The sequence below is a fragment of the Channa argus genome, chromosome 11 (genome assembly GCF_033026475.1).
Source record: "Channa argus isolate prfri chromosome 11, Channa argus male v1.0, whole genome shotgun sequence".
Classification (NCBI taxonomy): Eukaryota; Metazoa; Chordata; class Actinopteri; order Anabantiformes; family Channidae; genus Channa; species Channa argus.
The window spans coordinates 27,552,507-27,578,464 of record NC_090207.1 but is presented as its reverse complement, the minus strand read 5'-3'; the positions used below and the strand labels follow the sequence as shown (position 1 = coordinate 27,578,464).

At 38.3% G+C, this 25,958-nt stretch overlaps 1 protein-coding gene across 3 annotated transcripts in view; it reads right to left on the bottom strand.

Moving 5' to 3' along the window:
* Positions 1-8,068: 8,068 nt before the first annotated feature.
* The window catches only part of whrnb (whirlin b), a 50,147-nt gene continuing 32,257 nt past the window's right edge, over positions 8,069-25,958 (bottom strand). The window contains exons 9-12 of one of the 3 annotated variants that reach the window (XM_067520838.1): positions 20,978-21,692; positions 19,010-19,236; positions 13,003-13,131; positions 8,069-11,470 (exon numbers count right to left, since the gene is read on the bottom strand). In XM_067520838.1, coding sequence (XP_067376939.1) covers positions 11,294-11,470; positions 13,003-13,131; positions 19,010-19,236; positions 20,978-21,692 — 1,248 coding nt within the window. In that variant the 3' untranslated portion in view covers positions 8,069-11,293. The remainder of the gene's footprint in view (positions 11,471-13,002; positions 13,132-19,009; positions 19,237-20,977; positions 21,693-25,958) is intronic. The other 2 variants (XM_067520839.1, XM_067520840.1) reach the window with 2 other exon arrangements.

Sequence of the window (25,958 nt, the reverse complement as noted above, 5' to 3'; positions counted from 1 at the left end):
AAAGAGGAGACCTTCACATGTGGAGCCAGGTAGCAAAAAGAAAGGAGTTACCTTTTTGTTTGTTTGGACCACAGAAACCATAATGGTTTTTAGCTGTTTTCCTAAGATCCTAAGATTTTCTAAGATGAATAGGAACCATGTTCTTATGTTTAGGCTCTCACTCCAATAGTAATGGACTGTTTTCAAAGATACATTAAAGACTCCATATCAGTTTGCATACAGAGCAAACAGGTCCACAGAGGATGCTATGTCCCTGGCTCTCCACACTACTCTGAATCACCTGGACAGACAGAACTCTTATGTAAGGAACAAACCACAAAACAGTTATGCCTGAGCCCACTGCTCTGCAACTGGATATACTGGATACAATATTTTCTGACAGAGTGCCCACACATTGTCAGACTCACCTACCGCCCTCTCCACCAACATGTCCACCCCCCTCAACCACCTGTGTGTTTCCAGCAGCCAGGTAAAGCAGCAGCGGTAGAAGCTGAATCAGAACAAGGATGTGGGACCTGACGGTATCAACCCCAGAGTCCTGAAGGTCTGTGCTGAGCAGCGTAGTGTTTTTCTACAGCACGTCTTTAACCTGACACTCAGTCAGGAGAAAATGCCAGAGCCGTGAACATTTACATTTACATTTAGTTATTTAGCAGAAGCTTTTATCGAAAGTGACTTACAAGTGAGGTACAAGGCAAGCAAAAATCTAAGTCAAAGATCTAAGTGAAAGATATCTTGCCTGATCCCACTGCCATTCTGTTTGCAGACTTGTTTGTTTTCTCCTCGATGAGATTTGTTTCATTAATTGAGTTTTTAGGAAGTCCAAGTGTTTTCCATCAGCTGAAATCTCGAGACATTGTATTTACGAGGAGGATCAGCTCTGCTGCTGGTCATTGATGATTTTATAATCTGCAGCCTGTCTGAGAAAGCCTTCATGCCATATAAGGTGTAACCTACTCAAACATTTAGCAGAAAACTGACATAAAATCAGTCTGTTTACATTACAATTTGCCTTAAAGTAACTTATTTAGGTCATGTGATCACAGCTGAGGGCATAACCGAATAATCCATTCTCATCTCTTTAACCAAGAAACAAATTATGAGTTTCTTGGCGTCATACTTAAAACAATGGATTCAAATCATGAATCTGGAACACTCTGGACAAACAGAGTTCAAGGAATCTGATAACAATCTTTTTTTTTTTTTTTACATAATAATGTTGCTGCATAGCTTGATATAAATGTTTGTGTAACAACACTGACTTAGTTTCAGCAGGAAAGACAAAGGTGGTTGCTGAATCTAAGGAAGCTGCCCAAAAGGAAGTATCTCACACACACACACACACACGTTTCAGACATTTTATCGTCATTTACTGCTGTGCAACAATTTTCTATCTCTGAGAAAATCAGGGGAAAAAAGGGGGTTGCAAATTCCAAAAGTTCCAAAAGTTTTCTTAAACACTGATAAAGTTGATACACAGGTTAAACCATGTGTCAAAAGGGGGGAATGATGATTTGTTACAGCAACAATGGTTTACAAAGGGGTGTGTATCATATGCATAGAAACATTGTCAATCTTGCTCTACATTACTAAAACCACAGGGAGCACATCTTCCATCTGATAAACCATTTGACCATGTGATGATTGATTTCATTGAGTTGATGGCCAATTGAAATAAGAGATATTGTGTTGTTAAGACTGGCGTACTCAAAACAAAATTGGTACGAAGAGAGTCTCCTTCCTTGGTTGTTTTAATGAACATGGGGATAAGGGAAAAAATAATAAAATCTCCAAATTTGAGAAAATTACATGTTGCAGTATTGCCAGACCTTGTTTTCTGCTTTGTTTCAAATACATTAGCAACTATTCCAACTAAAGGATTTCTAGGAGGTGAAATAGACCCTTCCAAATGATGCACGCAACAACAAAACAGTGAAAGACGTGGATACACGCCACCTACTGAAGGAAGGGGCCAAAGCCTGTGGACGACCTCTCCCCGGCTTTGCAGGACGCTCACTGGAGGGCAGAAGCATCGAGGGAGCCAGTCGGAGGAGAACAGTTACTAATTTACGCACACTTCTGGTGACAAAGAGGACGAGTGTGATTGGGCGTGCCCGCACTCTGACTCCCCAAGCCACGAAGAAGGAAAGCAACAGTGAGAACAACACCAAGGAAGACAGAATGAGACTCCTTGTGCCACAGTACACTGGTCAAGTAAAACACATGCTTTGAAAGACGTGGTGAATCTGCAAAGGAGAACCACAACAGACTCTATCCCAGAACTGGACAGGAACGTGTACACAGGTTATGTTTGGAATCGAAGGTAGGAATCAAACCTGACATCTACCCCCTCTCCAGGAAGGAAATCCAGTGCCTATAAAAGATAATTTGATGGAAAATTAGAAACCAAATAGCTACAGGATTTGAGTCTTCTTTTTGCCATTAATAAAAATGTTGATTGGATGAATTCCATATATTATATTCACCACCACTCTGATGCTATAGAACGCCTGGCGGAGCAGCCGGCAGAACAGGATGGACCTAGACCTGCTCATTGCTGAGAAAGAAAGTGTTTGTGTGATGTTTGGAGACTCATGTTGTACTTTCATTCCTAATAATACTGCACCTGATGGAAGTGTCACCAGAGCCCTGGAGGGTTTTAGATTAGGGAGGAATTTGTATGAATCTGTGGTATAAATACTGGTATATGTGCTATATATACTGCTATATTGCTATATTGTCTTTGCTTACTTCTACAACTGTGCTTGCAATATATATGATATAACATCTGCAAAGAATTTAGTTTGTCTTTTACAACCAGATGTTGACCTGTACACAGATTCTAGTGATGAAGATCACTATGTGTAAATATGCTATATGATACTTTCTAGTCTCTGCCTAGCTCTGTATCCCAGTGATGCCTATGTTACAAAAATTAGGATGTATATTGAATCTCTATGAATTTGTGCATCTGATGACTTAAGTTGTGTGTCCTGTGATTAAAATGTAATCAAAAGGAGGGAATTGTGATGGAAAATCAAGTATGATTAAATGATTACATTTTACTCTTAGCATTTTACCTAGTTATAATAGCAACTTGTACTCAGTGTACTTTTGAAGAATGTTTAAAAGATTGTATGTTGTTGAAAACTTTGTTTCATACTTATGTTTTGTCTTGAAGTGTTTGTAGAACTGCTCCAAGGTCAGTTATTGTCTAACAGCAGACCATCCCACACCGACTCTGACCCAGAGTCACTCCATGCTCACAGGTGCTTACCAAAGTGCTGAAAAGGGAAAAGGTTTCCATAAAAGGAGAAAAGGGCTGGGGGCAGTAGCCTGAGGATGAAGAATGTTCTGCCCAGCAACAGAAAGTTATAAAACTAATGTGTGATGTATATAAGATAATAAAACCCTAAAAGACATCCTGGATGTTGAAGCTTCTTTACTGATGACACTTGAGGTGTCTAAGACCAGATATGGTCATTTTTGCCATGACACCCTGTCAGCTAACAATTGTGTCGCCTGCTATTAACTATGATCGGCACACGTTGTTTCACATCAAAGAGCTTATGGAGGACTATGTTACCTGGACCAGGTACAAACCATTTTTCCCCCAGGTCTTTGAGTGCTTGTTGATATCACCAGAGTACCTTCTGCTGTCTAAGGGCCATGGCAGGAGGAAAAAGTGAGGCTCCAGAGCGGGTGTCCAAACGAGGTTGAGGTGATACCGGGCATCTTTGTTTACCCCGAGTTGGACCGGACCGGAACAGGTAGAGCGGTGCCTACGGCAGGTTTCAGTCAACGCATCGATACATTGTCCAGTTGTAGCCACATCACCTCTGTAGAATCTACACTACAGCCGAGCTTTTCCAACTCGACAGGCTCAGACAGCGGGGCCACGGGAGCGGGTTCTGCGTTCCGTGCCTCTGTGTGGGGAAAGTTACAGCCCATAAACTTCAGTCAGCTGGAGTTGGCGCAAACCTGATTCGGGTTGTTGAACGCTCGCTCTACAGCTAATAAGGCTTTTATACTGAATGATGTTTTTATCAAGAAACGTTTAGACTTTAGGTGCCTGACCGAGGACCTGGCAGCGTGAGTCGTCCAACTGAATGAACTCCGTCCTCCGGACTGCTCCGTGTTTGGTACAGCCCGTAAAACAGGTCATGGAGGAGGACTTGCCATTGTACACCGTGACTATTTCTCCTGTAGGCAATTGAGTTAGGACTCCTTCAGCTTGTTTGAACACCAAATGTCTAACTACAAAGTCTTTTTATTGTGTTTTAATCTTGTTTTTCGATGAGTTTGCAGAGTTGTTATCCACTATTATCAAATTGGATACTTTGTTGATAGTTGATAGTGATTTTAACATCCACATTGATGACGCTTCCTTCAACAAGGCGTTAGAATTAATATCTTTGACCGAGTCCTTTAACTTCACACAGCATGTCTCTGATCACACACACACAAAAGGCCATACATTGGACTTGGTTTTCAGTTTGGGACTGTGTGTGGATCAAATATCTATAAACGATATTCAAGTGAGTGACCACATTTGTATTTTGTTTAATTTGTCCTTTTATATGTAGTCCCCTCCATTTAAGGTGATCACTCAACAATGTATTATAAATCAAGCTGCTGTTGATAAGTTTAGTTTTTTATTTGATCCAAGTTCTTTTAATGAATGTACTAATGCTGAGTCATTAGTTCAGTCATTTAATAATCATTGTGTCTGTTTTAAATAATGTGGCACCACTTAAACATAGTCTTATTTCTCCTCAAAAACATTGTCCTTGGCTAAATCAAAGAATCTTTAGTCTTAGGAGAAATTGTCGTAAAGTAGACAGTTTGTGGAAAACCTCTAAACTTGAAGTACAGATTCCACCTTGAGGAGCTGATCACATCTCAGTCCTCTAAAGTCCTATTTGATTACATTAAAAATATTGTCTCGCCCCCAGCTCCACAAGTGTCTGTATAGTCATCAGCTGACTCTAACAAATTTTTAAATTTCTTTGTCTGTAAAGTGCAGGACATCAGGTACAGTATTTCTCCTTCCTCGCACACTTATACTAGAGCTTCTCTTCTCTTCTCTTGGTACTGTTTTTCTCCTCTCAGCCTACAGGACATTAAGGTTTTATTGAAAAAGATGAAACCTTCTTCTAGCCCTATTGACATTGTTCCAACGACTTTACAGTTAAACGGTACTGATTCGCTTGGTCCTTGGCTGGTAAATATGATAAACTTGTCTCTTTCTACTAGTATGGTCCCCTCCTTTTTTAAACAAGCTTTAGTGAACCACATTCTTAAAAATCCAAACCTGGATCCGTCTGACCCTATAACCTACAGGCCCATATCTGAACTGCATTTCATGTCAAATTTCAAATTTTAGAAAAAGTAGTAGCCCAATAACTTTCCAAGTATCTGCATCATCATCAAATCTTGTTTCAAGATCAGTTTCAATCAGTTTTCCGCAAAATGCACTCAACAGAGACAGCAATTTGATACAGCGTTTGATACAGTTGACCATAAAATTTTGCTAAACTGTCTCCAAAATGTTATTGGTTTGTCTGGGTCTGTACTTCAGTGGTTTTCGTCATATCTTACTGACAGAACTTTTTCTGTTGCGATAAACCAGATCATGTCACTATGCCTCTTTCATGTGGAGTACCACAGGGATCAGTTTTAGGTCCCTTGCTGTTTTTATTGTATTCTGTTTTTATTGTATATTGCTCAGATAATTCAGTGTTTTAAGCATGTGTCTTATCACTTATATGCTGATGATAATCAGTTATATTGTTCTTTCAGGGAGTCTGAGTTTCACTTGTTGTCTCGCTTGTTGGAAAGTTTGTCTTGTACTGGGGAGTAGATGGACTTCAATTAAATCCAAAAAAGACAGAAACTTTGATCATTGCCCCAGATAAGAAAATTCCACACATCAGGCAACATCTTGGTTCTTTGGGCTCCTCTGTTCAGTCAAGCCTCAGGAACCTCAATGTTATATTTGATCAATCCATTTCCTTAGATCAACATTCAGGACAGATGGTCAAAAATTGTTCTATCACTTACAGAATATTTCTAAAATGAGGAAAATGTTGTCCAATGTAAATTTAGAGATGACCATACATGCTTTTATCTCATCTCGTTTGGACTATTGTAACTCACTCTTCAGTTGTCTTAACAAACAGGTTATAAAACGTCTTCAGATTGTTCAGAACTCCGCAGCGAGGCTTTTAACTGGAACCAGTAGACATCACATCGGTTTTATATTCTCTTCACTGGTTACCGATCAAATTTAGAATTGATTTTAAAAGTTTGGTGCTCCATAAGTGAGCACCAAACTTTTAAAACTTTTTAAACCTTTTTTTTTTTTAAACTTTTTAAAATGCTCCTGAGTTTGTTTCTGACCTGTTGACCCCTTATGGCTCCTCGAGAGCATTGAGGTCATCAGGTCGAAATCTGCTCGTGGTCCCTAAAACCCATTTTAAAACTCTAGGGGATCTTTCTTTTCAGTCTGTGGCTCCCAGACTGTAGAAAGCATTGCCCCTGACTCTGCAGTTTGCTTATTCCGCTGATTCTTAACAACAACAATATAATTATGTATAATAATTAATAATAATAAAGCAACTGAAGACAAGTTTTTAGCTGACTGGGCTCTTATGGTTGCATCTTTGTTGTAGTTGTGTTGTAATTTATATTTGAAGTTTTATTGTCTGTAATATTTTCTCTTTTTTAAATTTTGTTAAAACAATGTGATTTTGTCTGTGAAAGGTGCGTTAAAAATAAATTTTATTTACTGTGTCTGATGGCTTTTTGTGAGCTAATTAACATTCACACAGTCTTGGCTGTGTGCTTAGGATCACTGTAATGTTGGAAGTTGAAGCTTTGGCCCACTCTGAGGTCCTGAGCACTGAGGAACAGGTTTGTATTGAGGATCTCTCTGTACTTGGTGTTGGTTGTGCCTTCTTTAATTTGAGAATTATAGAGGCCTCTATGCTCTTGGAACGTGCAGTTCAGCAGAAAATATTTGTAGCCTTCCACAGATCTGTGCATTGCACTAATTTAGCTGGTTCTTTTATGCAGCTAATTTGGTAAAAATAAACATTTGTATATGTATTTTAGGATTTACACATTTAGATGCATTATAATAAAAATTTGTACTTGTATTTAAGTATCTACGCAAAATCACATTTGTACATTTTTTTGTACAAAGACACTGTTTAAAGTAAAGAAATCTTGTTTTGCTAGTACAAATCCTGATATATACATGTGTGGATCTCGAGTTCTCCATTTGCAGATCTCATCCTATGGATATAAATCTTCTCACACATCGTCTTCTCATGTGTGGGGAAGTATGTGTATTTTATGATTTACAAATGTAATTGTAGTGTAAATCAAACTTGTACCTGAATTTTTGTGCACAAAAATGTACAAATGTGATTTTGCACAAAGTAATTCAGTCACAAATCTTGTTTTCCAACTACAACTCTTAATTTACACATTTCTGGATCTCGAGTTGATCATCTGTGGATCTCATCCTGTGGATACAAATCCTGTCAGCACAAGGTCTTGTTTTGCAGAAAAATCCATACGCGTATCAGCCATTCACATTGCTGTTCCTCCAGCCAATCATAGAGTTGTGACTTTTGAACTCTGACTGTTTAATATAAACAAAATGGAGCTGAAATGCTAGCAGAACCGCAAGGCAACCTCCCTAATGTGCAGGTGTGTTCACATTTAACAAACTAAACTTCTTGAAATAAGCTTTATCATACCTTTTATAAGGCCAGTGGTCAGAGGAAAAAAACTAATAAATATTATTTGAATGGCTACTACCAAATGGCCTCCAAACTTTTACAAAGTATTTGTATCTAATGGGCACTAAGAGTATATCTGGCATAACATTATGACCACCTCTACTGATGCAAACAATAAACTGTATAAATACCTGTACTTATACTTTTGATCCAACAATAAAAAGGAAAAGCTTTCTGTATAACTCTCATAGATTTGTTTCAGGGTTGTCCAGCTATATTGTATGAGGGTGAACCCAAGTAAGAAACAGAGAGAAGTGTGATAAATAAAAGTTTTATTAAAGAATGCAAACAATGGAAATGGGTAACTAAGAATTACTACAGAAGGGATGAAGTAACTAATCCCAACAACTGAGAGATTAACAAAACTGGAGTAGGATCGAGTGGATCTGGACCCTATATATAAATAAATAACCAAGGAGTGGGCACATAGAAAGCAGATCATAAATGGGCATAACCAATTTAACTAAAAGTGCAAACAACAGAGTGATAGAAAACACAATGAAACAACCTCAGACCAAATATACACAGGCAGACCAAACCAAGTCCAACTCACAAGAGTCAGGTTGAGCATTCACTCAAGGGAATGAACAGAAAGACTCTGGCAGGAAGTGATGCTTGCCGTGGGTTTAAATGGACTAGGGAAACAGGTGAAAACTATTAGAACTAAATGAAGTGTGTGAAGTTGCCAGAATGCGGAATGGGAACAGGAAGTGGAAGAAATTAAAAGGAAATGAAGTCCAGGGCATGACAAGTGTTCTTATGCAGGTGAGAGCTGCTAACAATCAATACCATGTGCAAAAACTAAATTCTGCTCTGTTTGCTGCCATTTTTATACATATTTATCGGTAAACTTTTTAAGGCTATCTTGCCTTACTGACTGGCAGACCACAGTATGTACATCTGCAGCACAGCATGTCAGAAGAAGTGGTGAATGATACTGGGGCCCCACAAGGGACAGTCCTCTCTTCCTCTTTACCTTTTATACCAAAGACTTCAGCTGCTGGCCAGAGTCATGCCGCCTTCAGATGTTAACGGGTGACTCCGTTATCCAGGAGTCTGAATTTGGTGCTGTGCTTTGTCAAAATGGAGCAGAACCATCTGCAGCTTATGCGGCAAAGATAAAGGAACTGGTTGTGGAACTGAGGAGGGCTAAGGCACTAGTGGCTCCAGTTTCTATTCAGGGTCACAGTGTGGAAGTAGTGGAGGATTATGAATACCTGGGGGTATTTACTGACAACTGAACTGGGGTAAGAACACTAAATCTGGCCAGAGCCGCCTCGATTTTTTTGAGGTGGCTCAGGTCCTTTAACATCCGTTCATGTTTAAAGAGAAAACAGAGAACTATGTCCACTGTAGCCATATCCAACCTCACCTGCATCTGCCTGACTATCAAGGCGAACCTGAGGCAGTGACACTGTCATCAGCTGAGCCACTTATGACCCATTCATAAATCTATTACTTTATTTATTTAAAATAGAAACTAATGTAGGCCTCCTCCAACACGTGTGGCTAATGCTATCATGCTTAAGGCACAATAAACATAGATTGACATGAAATAAACTAAATACCCATGTTTATTCCATACTTGACTAAAATGTTTGTTAGTTTATGAAATATGAACTCAACTGCACATTAGCCAGGAGGTTCCCTGGAGGCCCTGCTAGCATGTTAGCTCCACCTAGATTATATTAAACCGATTGGCTGGAAGAACAGCAATGTGATTGGCTTAGCCTGTGGATGTTTTCCCCCCCTACTCATGGCAGGGAAGTGCAAAATTATTTTCAGAACAAAATTTATACTTGAAAGAGTGTCTTTGTGCACAAAAATGTACGAATGTTATTTTGCAAAAACACTCAAATATAGTACAAATAAAGTACAAATTTAATTTACAATGCATCTAAATTTGTATATTATAAAATACAGATACAATTATTGATTTTATCAAATTAGCTCCATATTCTTTCATCTTCAGAAGCAACATATAAAGTTATTGTAAAATTTTTACAAATTATAAATATGCAAAAGCATGCATTGCCCTTGGATTATTTAAAAATGAATTTGAAATAATTTCGGATTAGATAACAATTGTGCTAATGTGCATGTGAATGTGCATACACTATTAGCTTGATTAAAAAATTATTGAACTATAAACCTGAAACTAATAGTTTTTATTTATTAAGCAACAATCAATAACACACAAAACAAAGCATAAGAACAAACTATCAAGTGATGAAATTACCTTAAAGGATAATTTGATGAGAGTGGGAAATCACAAAGAATAAGACATAAACAGATGAGTTTTAAGTTGTGATTTGAACAGGGATAAATAATAAGTGTTACAATTATTGTCAGGGAGACAGTTCCAAAGACGGGGGGCAGTGGGACTAAATGCCCTAGAGTCCATTGTAGTTAAATGTGCAGTGGATGTGGAGAAACAACCCATAGTGGATGAACGAAGAGTACAGAAAGGGGTATATGATTCTAAGAGATCTGAAAGGTAAGGTGGTGCAGGGTTTTAAAGGGTTTTTAAAAGTAAGGAGGAGGAAGTCGATATGATATTTGATGGGAAGCTGTTGAGGAGTTGGGCTGACATCTATGGTGGAAGTCTGAACCAGTTTGAGTTTATGGAGAAGCTTGTATGGAATACCAGATAAAAGAACAATACAGCAGTAAAGACAGGAAGTGACTAGAGAGAGGATAAGGACAGAAGTGTTATGCAGGGTAAGAACAGGATACAGGCGAGCAATGTTATGAAGATGGAAGTAACATGTTTTGTGGTGTTAGTGATAAGGTGAGATAAGGTGCTATCAAAGAGAACACCCAAGCTCCAAATCTTGGGGGAAGGAGCCCATCAATGGGAAAGAAGAAAGTCTAAAGAGGGTGGAATTGGTGCAGGAGAACCTCAGTTTTGTTACTATTGCAGCTATAGGAAGTAAACCACAATTTTATTTCTGACAACACTTGGTGGGACAGGTGAGGCTTAGTGGATATATAAAGTCGTGTATCATCTGCACTGCAGTGAAAGGTAATACCAAATTGCCTGAAATATGGCCAAGGGGGAGGAGACAAATTAAAAACAAGAGAGGGCCAAGGACAGAGCCTTGTAGAACACCACTAGTGACAGAATACAGGATAGGGCTGTGAAAAAAAAAACGTTTTTAGCTGTACAAAATGGGTATGATGTTCTCATCAACTCTGACCAGCTTCCCTATCCCTGCTAAAGAAAAGCATCCCCACAACATGATCCTGCCACCACACATTAGCTAAGCCCTGTATAAAGATTTTGACCCAGGTATGACTTTATTTGCAAATATTAATTTAATGTCCTCTTCTGGGTTAAAATATGCCCAACACATATTTCCACTAATGTTTCCCTGAAATAAAATGTGGGCCTTGATTATCAAGAGAATGAACACAATGCCCTTAAAGCAGTAAAACAGTGTCTTCTTAAACTAAGCAACATTTGGTAAAACATATTTGTATTAGAGTTCTGGCTCAATCACTATAAAGTCAATGTAGTCCTTCTCTTTGATCTTGAAGGCCTCTGCAATGATACGGGTGACCTCCTTGTGCTTCTGACCTCTCAGGGAAATGCCATTGACCTCCATGATGACCTGACCAACCTTCAGCTGGCCACAATTATGAGCTGAGCCTCCTTTCTGGCAAAAGGGACAATAGGATAGAAGGAGATTAGAATTTTCCTAAATACAGTAATTTTTATTTGCCTGAACCTAATTTAACTAGCAAATCTACAAAAATAATATTTTCAGTTTTTGTAGACCAGCTTAATTGAATTTTGTAAATACAAGTAAATCTTTCAATCACTTTTTGAGTATGATGCCTGCAAATTACTTTTTGTATTACATATTTAAGTAACACCACTGTGCATGTTTTCAAGATTTAATTGGTAACAAGTGAGAGTGTCAAAATTTGTTAGATAAGGAATATTGGGTTGTGACTCACCACTTTGTGCCAAGCTTCATTAGAGAATTGTCAATCAGTTTAACAAGAATATTTCTTGGTACAAGAATATATTAGAGAGTAGGTCTTTCTTCCTCTAAATAGTCTGCACTTATATAGTGCTTTTCTACCAATTGGTACTCAAAGAACTTTACACTGCTTCTCATTCACCCATTCGTACTCACAATCCCACACATACAAATGGCGGATCTGCTATGCAGCTGGCCAACACCCGCTGGGAGCAACTAAGTGGGGTTCAGTGTCTTGCTCAAGTACATTACGACATGTGAGTGGAGCCCGGGATCAAACCAACAACTGCGGGATTGGTGGACGACAGCTCTACCTTCTGAGCCAAAGTCGCCACAGTACAGATTATTGAGAAAAGATTTAGGGTTGCTCTGGAAATTCAAACACTTTTGAACAAATGTGACCTTTGTGCAACCTTTGAGCCTTCTGGTGGTATTACATGAGAAACCATCATCCAGCTATGATGAATGTAGCCACAGGGGCTTGGAGTACTTCGAAAAGCTTTGCCAAAAATGCATCCGGACATAAAGAAAAAACATAAATCAAATCTCTGTAGAAGTTGGTAGTTAGACACTGAACCCCTAACAGCCCATTCCCCTCCCCAGTTGTGCAGTGCCGGTCCAAGCCCGGTAGAAATTGGGGAGGGTTGTAATCAGGGCGTAAAAACTGTGCCAAATCAACATGCGGACAATGTTCCACTGTGGCGACCCTGAACTCACGGGATAAGCCGAAAAGATTAAAAAAAATAAAAATAAAAATAAAAAGTGTCCATAGCATGTGAAGGTACTGCTGCTAAATTCAGATTTTAGAGAGGCATATGCTCCTGTCAAAGCAACATTCTTTTCTTGGAAGTCACTTGTCTTTCTGTCTCTTCTCTTTTTAAATTATTTCAAAACTGGTCCTGCTGAGGTGGGTGAGGCTCTGAATCATTCACTAATTAGCTGAAGTTACAGCTTTTCAGCTCATAAAATTGTTTTACTTTAATTTCCTTTTTGGACTTATGGTAACAAAATGTGAAATACGTCACAGTGACATCGAGAGGAGTATTTGAATTGGCAGATTACTGTCTGTTCAAAACAAATGTAAACTGAACTTCTAATCTGTTCTTTTAAAGTAGAAAATTACATGTAAATGGATGTTTCTACATAATTTTCAGTTAATTTCATGTAGAGTTTTGTAAGAAAAAAGATTATACTGGCCTCACCTGCATAGCGACTATGCGTGGCAGTGGCTGCTGGGTATTGGCTCCCCCCTCAATAGCAATGCCAAGAGTGTTGGCGTTTTTCATCATTCGTACCAGGGTAGCGGTTGGCACTCGGACCATTGAGTCGGTCTGCCATAACACAAAATGAAGAGGATCAGAGCAGTTACAAAAAAAGGTTAAGATTTTAATTTTTCCTGCAACATTCTGAGATCTATACCAGGGCACATATTTATTATTTAATTTAAAGTGCTAATAAACACTAAAATTATGAGCCTATAGTGGCTACATTGCTTCCAGATAAAACACTATACAAGCTTGGTCAGGTCAGGGTTGGGTTTGGCCACCATACCCTCAGACTCAGGTCAGGTTTGGACAGAAAACGTGGCCTGATACATGCTATATGTGCAAGTAAAGGCATCTTAGCTTGATCTTGTTAATGACAAAACCTCCAAGCACACAAAAGTTAGCTATGGAGTTCCACAAGGCTCTCTTTTTACTTTATATATGTCTCCTTTAGGAAACATTTGAAAACACTCCATAAATTTCCACTGCTATGCTAATGATACACAGCTATATCTATCTATGGAACCAAATGAAAAAAATCAGTTAATCAAACTTCAAGCCTACAAGACATAGAGGCCTGGTTGTCCCACATTTTTTAATTTTAAATTCAGACAAAACTCAAGTAATAGTTTTTGGGCCAACCATATTGTTACTTTAGATGGCATAACTCTGGCCTCCAGTACAACTGCAAGGAACCTTGGAGTTATTTTTACCAGGATCTGTCCTTTAACTCACATATAAAACAAATCTCTAGAACAACCTTCTTCCACCTATAAAACATTGCCAAAATTAGGAGCATCCTGTCTCAAAGTGATGTCAAAAAACTAGTCCATGCGTTTGTTACTTCTAGGTATGACTACTGTAATTCCCTACTTTCAGGATGCCCCAGTAACTCCTTAAAGAGACTGCAATTAATCCAAAATGCTGAAGCAAGAGTGCTGACTGGAATTAGCAAGAGAGATCATATTTCACCTTCACTAGCTTCTATCCATTGGCTTCCCATAAAATCTAGAATAGAATGTAAAACCCTGCTTCTTACATATAAAGCTCTTAACGGTCAGGCTCCATCATATATAGAAGAGCTCATAGTACCATATCATCCCAGTGGACCACTTCGATGTCAGGATGCAGGCCTACTTGTGGTTCCCGCAATTTCCAAAGGGCCTTTAGCTATCAAACTCCTCTCCTGTGCAACCAGCTCCCAGATCAGATTCAGGAAGCAGACACCCTGAACAGCACCTCTTCACATAAAATAAGTTATAGAAATTATTTCTGTTCTTAGAAAATATTTAAAAAGTGTTGCATATTGCAGTTTTTACTAAGGATTAAAATATTCCTCTTTAAGATTAGGACTTTAGGACTTTATCTCTGAAACTTCTAATGTGACTTTCAATGAGGAGTATTCGTAGGAAAGCATAGGACAACACAGTTTTACAACACTCAGGATTGCAAAGTACAGACTAGTGCTATTTTTTTAGCTGAAAGTTGTTTTGTAGTTTTAGACAGTGAAAACATAAATGGTGAAATCACTTTAAGAGTAAGGTTTATGCTTAAAGGCAAAAACCCAGGTTATATTCCAGAAAATAATACAATTATTAAAAGCTTTAGTAATACTCTATATGTTTTTGCATTTCTGTAGATGGCTAAATTGATGGTAATTAGGGCACTGTAATCAATATTCCTCTCAATTCATCTTCATTTAATAAATAAGCATACTGTATATATAGTTCAAATTTGAATTAATATAAAAACAGTTTTTTAATTTACTCTCACTTAGGACCCTTAGCAGCATGTGCATTGGAAAAGTGTCCTCTTAAGGATGACATGGTTTAAATACAAGCACTTTAGTTTTAAGGCTGTAGTAACTTTTTCAATTCACATATGAGTCCTTGTTATGGTTTATGTCACATTGAGAATTTCTAAGAATTTTCCTTCTCTAATGCATTTAGGGGCTAAGGTATGTGAGTTTGTAAAAGTAGGTAGGGTTTAACCTTTACACTCACGGTCATTGAATGCTTTGCAAATTCTGTAATATTATGTGTACATGAATGCCTTTCAATATGCCTCTCTATGATAGCAAGAATCTATAAGGTCTGGGCAATGTGTCCCAGACCACTGATATGAGTCTCACCTGATCGGCAGCTTTTTGGACATTTCAAATTAAAGTGAAATCAGTTGGCATCTGGGCGTTGGTAAGTAAGGCCATTTTAGCCAACTGGTGCATAGGAAGAGATCAAAGTACTAATAACACAACTTGTACTGTTGTTGCTTCTTATCAGACACATCGTCAATGACAAGTAGTTATAAACCATCTGTGGTGACCCAGAGTAGTGTGAAAATGGTAAGGTAACACTGCTTTGATTACAATATGTCCCTGGGAAATGTTCTGCACGTATATAGTGATTTTCTACCTACTGGTATTCAAAGCACTTTTCACTGTTTCTCATTCATCCATTTGCACTCACTATCACACAGCGTTGGGGGAGCTGCTATGTTGGGGTTCAGTGTCTCACTCAAGGACCGGAGGAGCCAGGGATCGAACCAACAACCCTGGGATTGGTGGACAACTCTACCTTCTGCACCACAGTCGCCCTTATGCTGCCCTAAGACCGATAAGATTGGGCAGAGGCAATCCTCAAGCGTCACAGCCCTACTTGTTTTTCAAGTAACCCTACATTGTAGAATGCTCCTCTATCATCTTACTGACTGAACGTATCTGATCCTATTAGCACCTATCAGCAGGGACAAGTTAAAAACACGCATTGACTACCACCTCAGGAGTTAGGGATTAATCTCAGAGTTTGACTTGTTATACATGAACATTCCAGCAAAATCTCTTTATTTATTGTATTTTTACAGGTTTTGGCCTTTTATAAAGCTATTCTAAACAAACTCTCTATTCCACACAGTTAAATCTTCTTAGACCAAATCTCACATATCTGCTTTCCATCCAAGTACTAAAAAGTGCATTTTGGTGCAGTCTCCATTTTCTCTCAATATGAAAATAAAGTTCCCCTCATCCCACCCAAACACATGAGAGACAGTATCATTGGACTATTGAACACCTCAGGACACAGTATAGTAGCTCAAATGAGTCAAAATAAATAGATTAAAACCAATGTCCACTACAGAGGACATAATTGAATAGGCTGGGTCTCAGTAGGGTATGTATGACTACAGCCACTTAAAATTGTTTGCAGATAAAATAAAATCAAAGAACTGGTTATCAAGGTGAATAAAAATGTGGAATATGAATTATTTACTATCCTTATATTATTTAACTACTTTTGTATGCTTGATTGTTCATTGCTTATTTTACAGTGCATAAATTGTTACCTTCTGCTGTCATATAATGTGGATATGACATCAGACCTGACCTAACTTTGAAATGTGGTGGTGTTTTTGACTTTGCTGTAACTTTTGCTCTGCAGCTATAGCACCTGAATTTTCTCCTCGATGGGTCAATAAACTAACTGTATTTCCTGCGATCATTGAACAAAACTGTACCAATAAAACTTGAAATAGGTAATTAAGGGACAATGTCTTTTTTTGTCATTAGATTATAGGTTTTCTGCATATTGAAGCAAGATTACCCAAAGACAAACAATAAGAAATTGGCCTACTGTAAAGTAACTGAATTAATATCTAATATAGTGGGCTACATGTGATCTCTATGTGTGTGTCTTCTGTCAATGGTATTTGTAATAAAAAGGTTACAAAACACTTAAAACAACATTACAAAACTATACATTTTAAATGTTTTATATGGTTTTTCTGAATTATTTGTCATTTACAATTGTTTAGGAGCCTAATAATGCCTTTCTTCTCTAACATCCCTAATTATTTTAGGGATTACACATACACAAGTGTAATGCTGTTAGTGTCGGCGGCATATGAGTCTGCAGACATTTTTTTTAAATAAGCAGAGTGACTGCAATAATAGACCAATGCTAATGAATTAAAAATGTCAAAGAAGAAAAATACTTAGTCTACTGTTTGTTTAGAGTTGTTACAAAGTGATTTTCACAGTCAATGGTGGGCTTCAAGATTCCCGTGCTGGGAACCAGTCAGTGCTTCATTTGTGAATAAAAAGATGCTAGAGTACTGCAAGTGCGTACGTTGAGCATAAGGGGGATGAAGCCAGCAAAGGTCCCACAACATGTCCAGAACATGGTGCTGAAAACAACATGCTCTGTACTCAAATGCCCACTTGCTAAGCTAAAGACTTTCATGGCTCACTTTAAATAAACTGCATTATATAAACGTTGTAATAACATAATGTAACATTATGCTTTTCTACACAACACATGTAAATGCCCTGTGGGGCTTACAACCGATTCTTACAACCGGGGCTTACAGATTCTTCTCCTCCTTCTTTTGGGGTTTCACCATAAATGTGAACGCACCTGCATCCGCTGGTTAGTTCTGCGTGTAAAGCACCTAACTCCTCAATAAACTTGTTTTATCCAGTTTTATTCATCTGCCATCCTCCTTGAGTCACATAGTCTTCCAAATTCTTAGGAAAATGTAGGAAAAACTGTCTCTGATTAAATGTTTTGTTGCTGAGTTTTTCCTGTGTTTTCCTATGTTCCAGAAAGACCTGTCAAGTCCTATCTGGCTGATTTCAGTGTAGTAACCTGGCCACTCCAACATGGCCTCAAAAACCTAGATCTGCCTACAAATTGCTTTCCCAAGTGGCACAAGCATAGTTTGGGTACATCTTGTAGTGCATCACATATGATGACTTGGTTGTTTGAAAAAGTATGGAAAGAAATGCTTATAGCAATTCCACTGTATCACTGATTTGTACTAGCACTGCAGCAGGAATCATATGCTGCTGTTTTAAAATACTTAAAAAGTACTGGTTAAACATTCTATACTGTTTATTCTGTTCTAAAACTTGCCACAGACCTAGTGTCTAATATCAGACCAGTTTTGCACAGTTGGACAGTCCATCAATTTAACATGCTAGCCTATGGATAGTGCCACGTTAGATCATCTAGCTCTATGAGTTCAGTAAAAAAGTTTGTATTGCTTGTCCATATCAGGTAACTGATGATGAAGGAACTCTTTGTTTAAAGTGGTAGACTCATCTAGTATCAGATTGTTTGGAATCACACCACATTCTTTAAGTAAGTTTTCTTTTCATTTCTGCTGAAATGTGTTTCGGTATCATATCAAGTGCATAATTAAATGCACTTGATATGATAATTTAAGCAATTAATGTCATATGTGGGTCTGTGGCATTTAGCCTTCTTGTACTTTCAAAATACACACATTGTTGTGGCCATTTAGATTGACTAGTCTGTACTCCTGTGTGTCTCCTTTCACCCAATAAAGAATGCTTGCTGCTGATAAATGAGCTTTGGTCCGGGCACATTCACACAGTTTTTTCTTGAGTGTTTTTTGCTTTTTTGTAATATCCAAAGCAGATGAGGTTACTGTACAAGACCAATTCTTTTAGTAGGTTAATCCCCCGTTATGTCTGGCCCCAAAGCCCCACTGCATTAAATGTTGGGCAACCAAAACTTGAATTGTCTATTTCGGTATAAAGTCTGCTTAGCTTTGAACTGAGCCACTATCTGAATGGTTTGGCACCCTTTCTCTGCCGCTATACCTCCCAGGCTCTTTTCAACTGAGAGCACTTTTAAATCCGACTTTGCAATTACCTCAGTGTCCTCCTGCTGCTCTTGCTAACTAGTATTTCTGTTACCACAGCCACCCTTATTCGTTTAGAAGTTTAATATGACTCTTCTCTTTTTGTTTGAAAAGCAATATCAGATTTAACTGTCTTATTGCATTGCCCAGCCAGCTGTTTAGTCAACCTTCCAAGTTTTTAAGAACCAATCTTAAATGATAAGCAATGAGGCTACCACAGTAATTTGGGGACAGGACAATAAATTATGAGCAACATAGTGAATCTTGGTTATCACGAAGCCCTCACGTTTCTGGTGGCACCTGGAGGTGGTGCTTGGGCCCCTAGCTGTTCAGAATGGGTCTGTTGGTTCTTGCTTGGCTGAGAACTGACATCCTTACTTAGGCCTCCTGCCTCAGGTATATCGACACCGCTGTCTTCACTCAGAGTCTGGCCACTGTCTGACAGTTGACACAGGATGGTTCCTGGGTTGGACAGTATAATCATACGATACAAAGAATCAAACTCCCACTTGCCTATTTAAATTTAAAAGAAAGAAATAAAGAAAGGCATATAAATATATATAATTTTTATATATATTTGATATATAATATCTTTATCTGAGACAGGCTTATCTAAATAAAACTTGACGACTGACTTACTTACTTTTTTCATTAAACTTTATAATACAGTTTTCCGTGGCTATTTCTATTTCCATTGGTGTTTTTGATCTTTATTAATATTGAAATTTAAGCTATTCGTTTACCTATTATCTTCATTTAAGTATTATGTAGGTTTTTTAAAAAATCCTTCCAATTTACTAAACAATACATTACTATTAGGAAAGTCTGTATTTTAATTAATTGTTTTTCCAATAACATTGTTCCAGCACCAAACTGGCTGAACCAATTGCTTGATTGAGAAAAACACAAGTTCAAGCGTTAAGAGTGGGCCAAACTAAATATAAACTAATGAGATGAAAGTGACACGATTTGCCTGACTAATGGCCCTGTGGCTGGATCCTTTATTAACACAGGGAATCAATTCATCTCAACCAGCAAGGTGGTAAAGGAATAAATATGTGAGCTGCTATCATTAGTAATGCACTGGTTGAGCCTTGTTCTGTGGCAGATTGATTAAAAGTTGAATGTAAGAACCACTGCCAATTTCTTGAGAATGCTTTCTTCAATTAGTAGGATAAGGACTCTGTGGCACCAAAACGGAACTGATTCTTTCATTGCTGATTTATTTGTTGAAAATATCTTGGTGCATATGCTAAAAATCCTGACTCTATGGGCAATGGTGCATTCACAAAATGGTGCTGTGGGTCAAAGTGACCCAAAGGCTATGGGGTACCCATAGGATGAAATGCAGGCATCAGGGGATTCAGGGGCTATGTTTTTTTTTTAAACAGAAATTAAAGAGGGCTACTAAATATTCTATGTGGTACCCCCATAGCCTTTGGGTCACTTTGACCCATTGCACCATTTTGTGAAAAAAGGGCCTGTCTTTGTAACCCAGGTTAATCTCTAGCTAAGTGCTTTACAGGAATTTTATACATTACCAAATAAACATATTTTATATATATTTGTATGACTGGATAAATTAGCTTTTTCATATCCGTCATTTTTGTATTGCTTACATTTCTTCGTTTTGGCTTTAGTTTAGTTAAATAAAAAACAGAACAGTTAAAAAATGTTCTGTGTTTTTTGTATAAGGTTGTATTTACCTTAGATCCACTAAGATTTTTATTATGTCTGTAAAAAAAAAAACTGAATTAAAAGAGGGCTACTAAATTTTCCACATAACTGTAGAGTCAGTATTGCACAATAAAACCAGAGACTAATGTTTTTGTTTTCATCAACTTGGCTCATTGTTTTTATATATATAATAAAGAAGTGTATGATTTTATGAAAGCGTACTTTGTTTTCTAAACTAGTATCTCTAATCCCTAATATTCCTTATGTTAATATTGACATTTTACTTGTCAGTTAGATCAGAAATACAACGTTGCCCATAGAGTCGGAATAATTTTCTTTTAAGACATATTCCTTTATTTTGCAAAGGTTAATTGTGGTTTAAATTAAGGAATTTGTCTCAAGGACAGTACAGATTCAACAGTAAATAAGAGAAAGACAATATAACAGCTACAGTTATTACAGACATTGTTAGAATGACAGCTGCACATTTCCTCAATTCCTTTATACACTAAAGATGTATGTGGAAATGTACAGCAATTTCACAACACATATAGACATACACAGATAGAGACTGTACCTCTTTGCTGTGATGTGGATTCTGCAGACAGTCTGTTCATATCTGTTACTGTAACTTTTTGGGTGAAGGCAGGTGAGCAGGGCTGGTTGAGGCTACCGGGATGAGCCGCCGGTGTTATGAGAGAGGGGCAGGGGGAGGAACATGGTGAGGGACGAGGTGATAGATGAGGGGATGGCATGGGAGATGTCGCTTTTGAAGAGGATGCAGACTTTGACAAGAAAGAAGACTTCCCATAAGAGCTGGACCTGGAAGAGAGTTGGACAGGGGCATCGTGCTTGACAAAACTGGTAGAGTCCCGATGGTGGTGGAAGCCTGGACAAGTGTGGTGACCTGAACTGTCCTTGCTGTGAAGTACAGCATGATCATGAAAGTGATGAGCCAAATGGCAATGGCTGAAATGTCTGGCATCAGAGGGTGGGAAAGAACACTGGCAGATGTGATGGAGTGCATTGAGAGAAGTGTGGTGGCTTGCTCTTTTGCAATTATACTGTGGAATGGATGGTGAAGACTGGTGGGTAGTGGGAAGAGATTTGAGTGATTTATAAAGGCAGTCCTGTAACAATGGTGTAGGGCCAGTGAATTGTGGGGTGGAGTTGGGGTGCACCAGTTGGCCTAAAGGCGTCTGGCTCAGCTCCCTTTCCCTGTATGGCCTGCTCTGAGCCATAGGAGCAGCTCTGAAGAGTGGGGAAGAATCCCCTGATGCCTGCATTTCGTCCTGTACATACAAAAAAAGAAGAAGGATAGCCTTTACAATCTTCAGAACTATTTGATATTTTTTGGCTGAGAAAGAGATGATAAAATCTATATTAATCTTCTGTATTAATGTCTGTGTATTAAATACAGAACTAGAGTAAGAGTTTCTCATCTGACTGTGTCCTAATATTTTTTTTTAGAGAGGTTGTTTTACACAACCTGAAATTTCAGTCATAATTTGTGATTTTGATGCATGCTTTAAAAAGGCAAGACAAGCAGTAACAAGATCCAACTGAGTCATGTCCCAATCCGAATGAGTTTTTTAAATGATGTGGTCTGCTTCCCTTTTATTTCCACTTCTGACCTGCTGTAAGGCCTGACCCAGCTTACTAACTGAGAACAAACCTGTTTTAATAAGCTGCTATTTTAAAAGCAAAAAAAACAAAACAAGCTTTGAGTTGGATTAGGTGAAGGCAGAGTCCCCCATGTGATGTGAAAATGTTGCTGTGAACTTCCTGTTATTTATGATTATAGTTGAAAAGGCGAGTTTTACTATGTTAGGAAACTTAGACATCATCTTTTATCATCATCCTTTAATTTGATGCCTAAGTTTCCTTTGATTTTTTTTATTTTTACATTAATTGTATTTCAACAAAACCAATGTTAAATTGTGTGTTTTACACATGAACTCCGGACAATCTTAGGATAATTAGGGAAACTGTGTTTTGTTTACAGCACATTAGAGCTGTGCAACTTATAAAAAAAGGTTTAATCATTTGAGTACAGTGGCAGTTGAGAAACATCATCAACATACTCACTCGCTTGCTTTTAAATCTACCAATGATTAGGCACAAAGCAGTGTGCTGCACAGGCAAGCTGCAGCCTGGAGTGGTTTAGTTGTCCCAAAGGTGCTGTTCATTGGTATCTGGACTTGCTTGTAGCAAGGTAGTGGGCAAGTTCAGTTGCCACAATACAATGAACTAAACTGAAACTAATTATCTCTATGAATCCATGTTCTATGTTTTGATTCTATTGATAAAGTTGTGAATCCTTGTCCGATGTATAATTAATGCGTGTATAACGATGTGTTCCAGACTGGATGGAAAAACATGTATTCAAGACATGGCAAATAGACATCTAGCTGATGAATAAGTTTACATTTATGTATTTCAATTAGGAGACATGTAGTAAATTAAATGGTCTGCACTTATATAGCACTTTTCTACCAATTGATACTCAAAGCACTTTACAATGCTTCTCATTCACCCATTTGCACAGTCACACCAATAAGGGAGCTGCTATGCAGCTGGTCAACAATCACTGGAATCAACTAAGTTGGGGTTCAGTGTCTTGTCAAAGACACTGAAGAAGCCAGGGGATTGATCCAACAACTATAGAATTGGTGGACAACTGCTCTACCTCCTGCGCCACAGTCACCCCTTAAGAAAAGATGACTAACATAACAGGTGATGCAGATATAAATGTATGGTGTTTAATTCTTTGGATATAACAATTGCAATGCCTTTTCCGTTAAAGTAAAACATTTATGAAATGTTCATTTAGTACAATCAAATTTAATTTACTATTAAAAGTTACTTATCTAGTACACATCTAGTCAGGGGATAATAAACTCTAGGTTTACATACTGTTTTTATCGATTCAATATTTACATTTTTTACTTAATTTTTAAATTTTTTTCAAATCAACTTTATTTATACAGCGCTAATTCACAACAAAATCATACCCAGGCACTTTACATCTTTATAGTTTAGTTTTATTAGTATTAGTTTTATATTAGTTTTATTCTGTATAGAGAAACCCCAACAACAACCCCCCTTGAGCAAGCCCTAAGCAACAGCGGAGACAAAAAACTCCCTTTAACAGAAGAAATGTCCATCAGATCCTGTCACAATTCTGTTCCAGTGTTTATTTTGTCCCCATTTTTCCCAGCTTTATTTCCTGCACTTGGCTTTTACTTTGGTGTCCTTCCTATGCCACTTCATGTTCATAGTCCAATACTTCCTGTTCATAGTTTAAGAGTTTACCCTCAGATTGTCTTTGTTCCCTGTTGCTTTGTTATGCTGCATGCCCCTGGATCTCCCCTGTTCAGACTCTTCATTCTCTGTTCACTGTTTATTAGTTCCTGTCAATTTACCCTTTTACTAGTGTGTGTTGATACTGGTTACGGTTCTGTGCTGATCCCCAGGTGTACACAACCTTTAGTTCTGTCTAGTCTTGTTCCCGTCTGTTTTAGTATGTGTGCACTCCTTTATTAAGTTGCTATTTTGTCTGACGTTCTCCTTGTGTGTACAGGCTTCCTTACTCCCCCGGCACAGTCACAATTTAAGTTATCCTCCACTTTTGGGTATTCAAGTTTATGTTTTAATTTAACTTAGCTAAGTTGTTTTGTTCACTTACTCTGTGTGTAATTCCTGCTCCTCCCTTAATTCCTTATAATAAACGTCCTTTAATTTTGAACCTCCTCTTGCCGTCTCCTTACTTGGGTCCTTGAAACCGAATTGAAACTGCCCTGGCTCTGAAAGGGCCTTGACTCTTGAGCTCAGACTCCAGTCTAGTCTTGTTCCTGTCTGTTTCACTACTTGTGCACTCCTTTATAAAGTTGCTATTTTGTCTGACTTCTCCCTGTATGTGTATAGTCTGTTTCCTTACTCCCCCAGCACAGTCACAATTTAAGTTATCCTCCCCTTTTGGGGTATTTAAGTTTACGTTTTGATTTATTTTGTTTAGTTTTGTTAACTTACTCTGTGTATAATTCATGGTTTTCCTTGTTGAGTGATTTTTAGTTGTGTTAACTCCCCTAATTCCTTATAATAAATATCCTTTTACATTGAACCTCCTCTTGCCGTCTCCTTACTTGGGTCATTGAAACCGAATTACGCAACCCGTTAAATTACACGTTAAAAACGGGCCAATAAAGGACACAGCGATGTGCAAGGGGTTTTCCCCCATGGATGCCATAGAGCCCATAAAAAAAACAGGCTCAGGATGGGTGGGCATTGGCCTGCATTGGCCAGTTGGGGTCAGTGGAAAATGGAGAGAGAAAAGAATAGAGCAACAAAAAGCAACAACAAAATATTGGGCAGGTTGCAGGACCAGTAGCTGTGCACTGGAAAGCACACAGCTCCAAAGCCAGGGACACCTGCAGAAAGGGACAGAGAGGGGGAGACAGAGAAGGAGAAGGACAACTAGAGGAGAAGGAACACACAAAGTTAATGTCATACAGTGGTGACAATTGTGGGGTGAGAGGTGAGAAGAGAGGGACAAACTATAAGCTTTATCAAAGAGGAAGGTTTTAAGCCTACTAGAGTAGTAGTAGTAGTGTTTGTTTCCCGAAACTGAACAAAGAGTCACCATTTCTATTTGTAAGATGTGACCTGTTTATAAAGATTTAGAAATTCAGATCAAGATCTCACGATGCTGTGATGGTGGGCATACACACACCAAACTAAACAGAATGACCTAATTAAAAGACCAGAGCTCCAGATTTTTAAAATGGTTGAGTCGATAATAGGTATTCATCTACTGGGGGAAACACTCAACCGGGATTCAGGATATACTGCAGTTGGCTACGGATAAATGGAGATGGGAAGTAGTAGTTGGTCCAGTAGTGTGAGGAGGGGGCTACTGATGATCAGGTGAGAGGGAACAGATCGAGAACAAACACAATGCAATAATCTGAAATCCGAATCACAATCCAAAGTTCCAGAAACAAGGTCCGAAAGAGAGCCCGAGACCAAAAAAGACAAAGGCAGTGATGTGAAACAGAGCCAGGGTTGAAAACCAAAGAGGCAGAATTGTTAGTAATTCAAGTCAGGGCACAGGCAAACAGGGCAGGTCCAAGTTCCAAAACATGTTCAGTACAAGAAGTAAGTTCAGAACACGAGAACAAGAATGCTGGTGACACAATGTGATCTGATAATCTGGCAAAGGGACAGAGAATTTAACTTGCTTAAATAGAGAGGGGAGACACAGTTTATCCCACAATAAAAGTCTAGAGACGGAAGTGAAGCTGGGGACTGTGAGAGATGTGCTTGGTGAGAGACCTAGGTAATTTCAGGAGTCTGGAGCTCGGACATATGTCCACCTTCATTCCTGGAGCGGCTGACATCCTTGTTTCAGCAGTTTACGAATGGCAGATTGTAAAGCAGCATTTTCTGTAACTATACAGGTAAAATGAGTGAGCCATGCTTCAAACATCTATTAATAACTTAGATTACAAACTGATTTAGTAACTACAAAGTGATTATACCACACAATATAAGAAAGT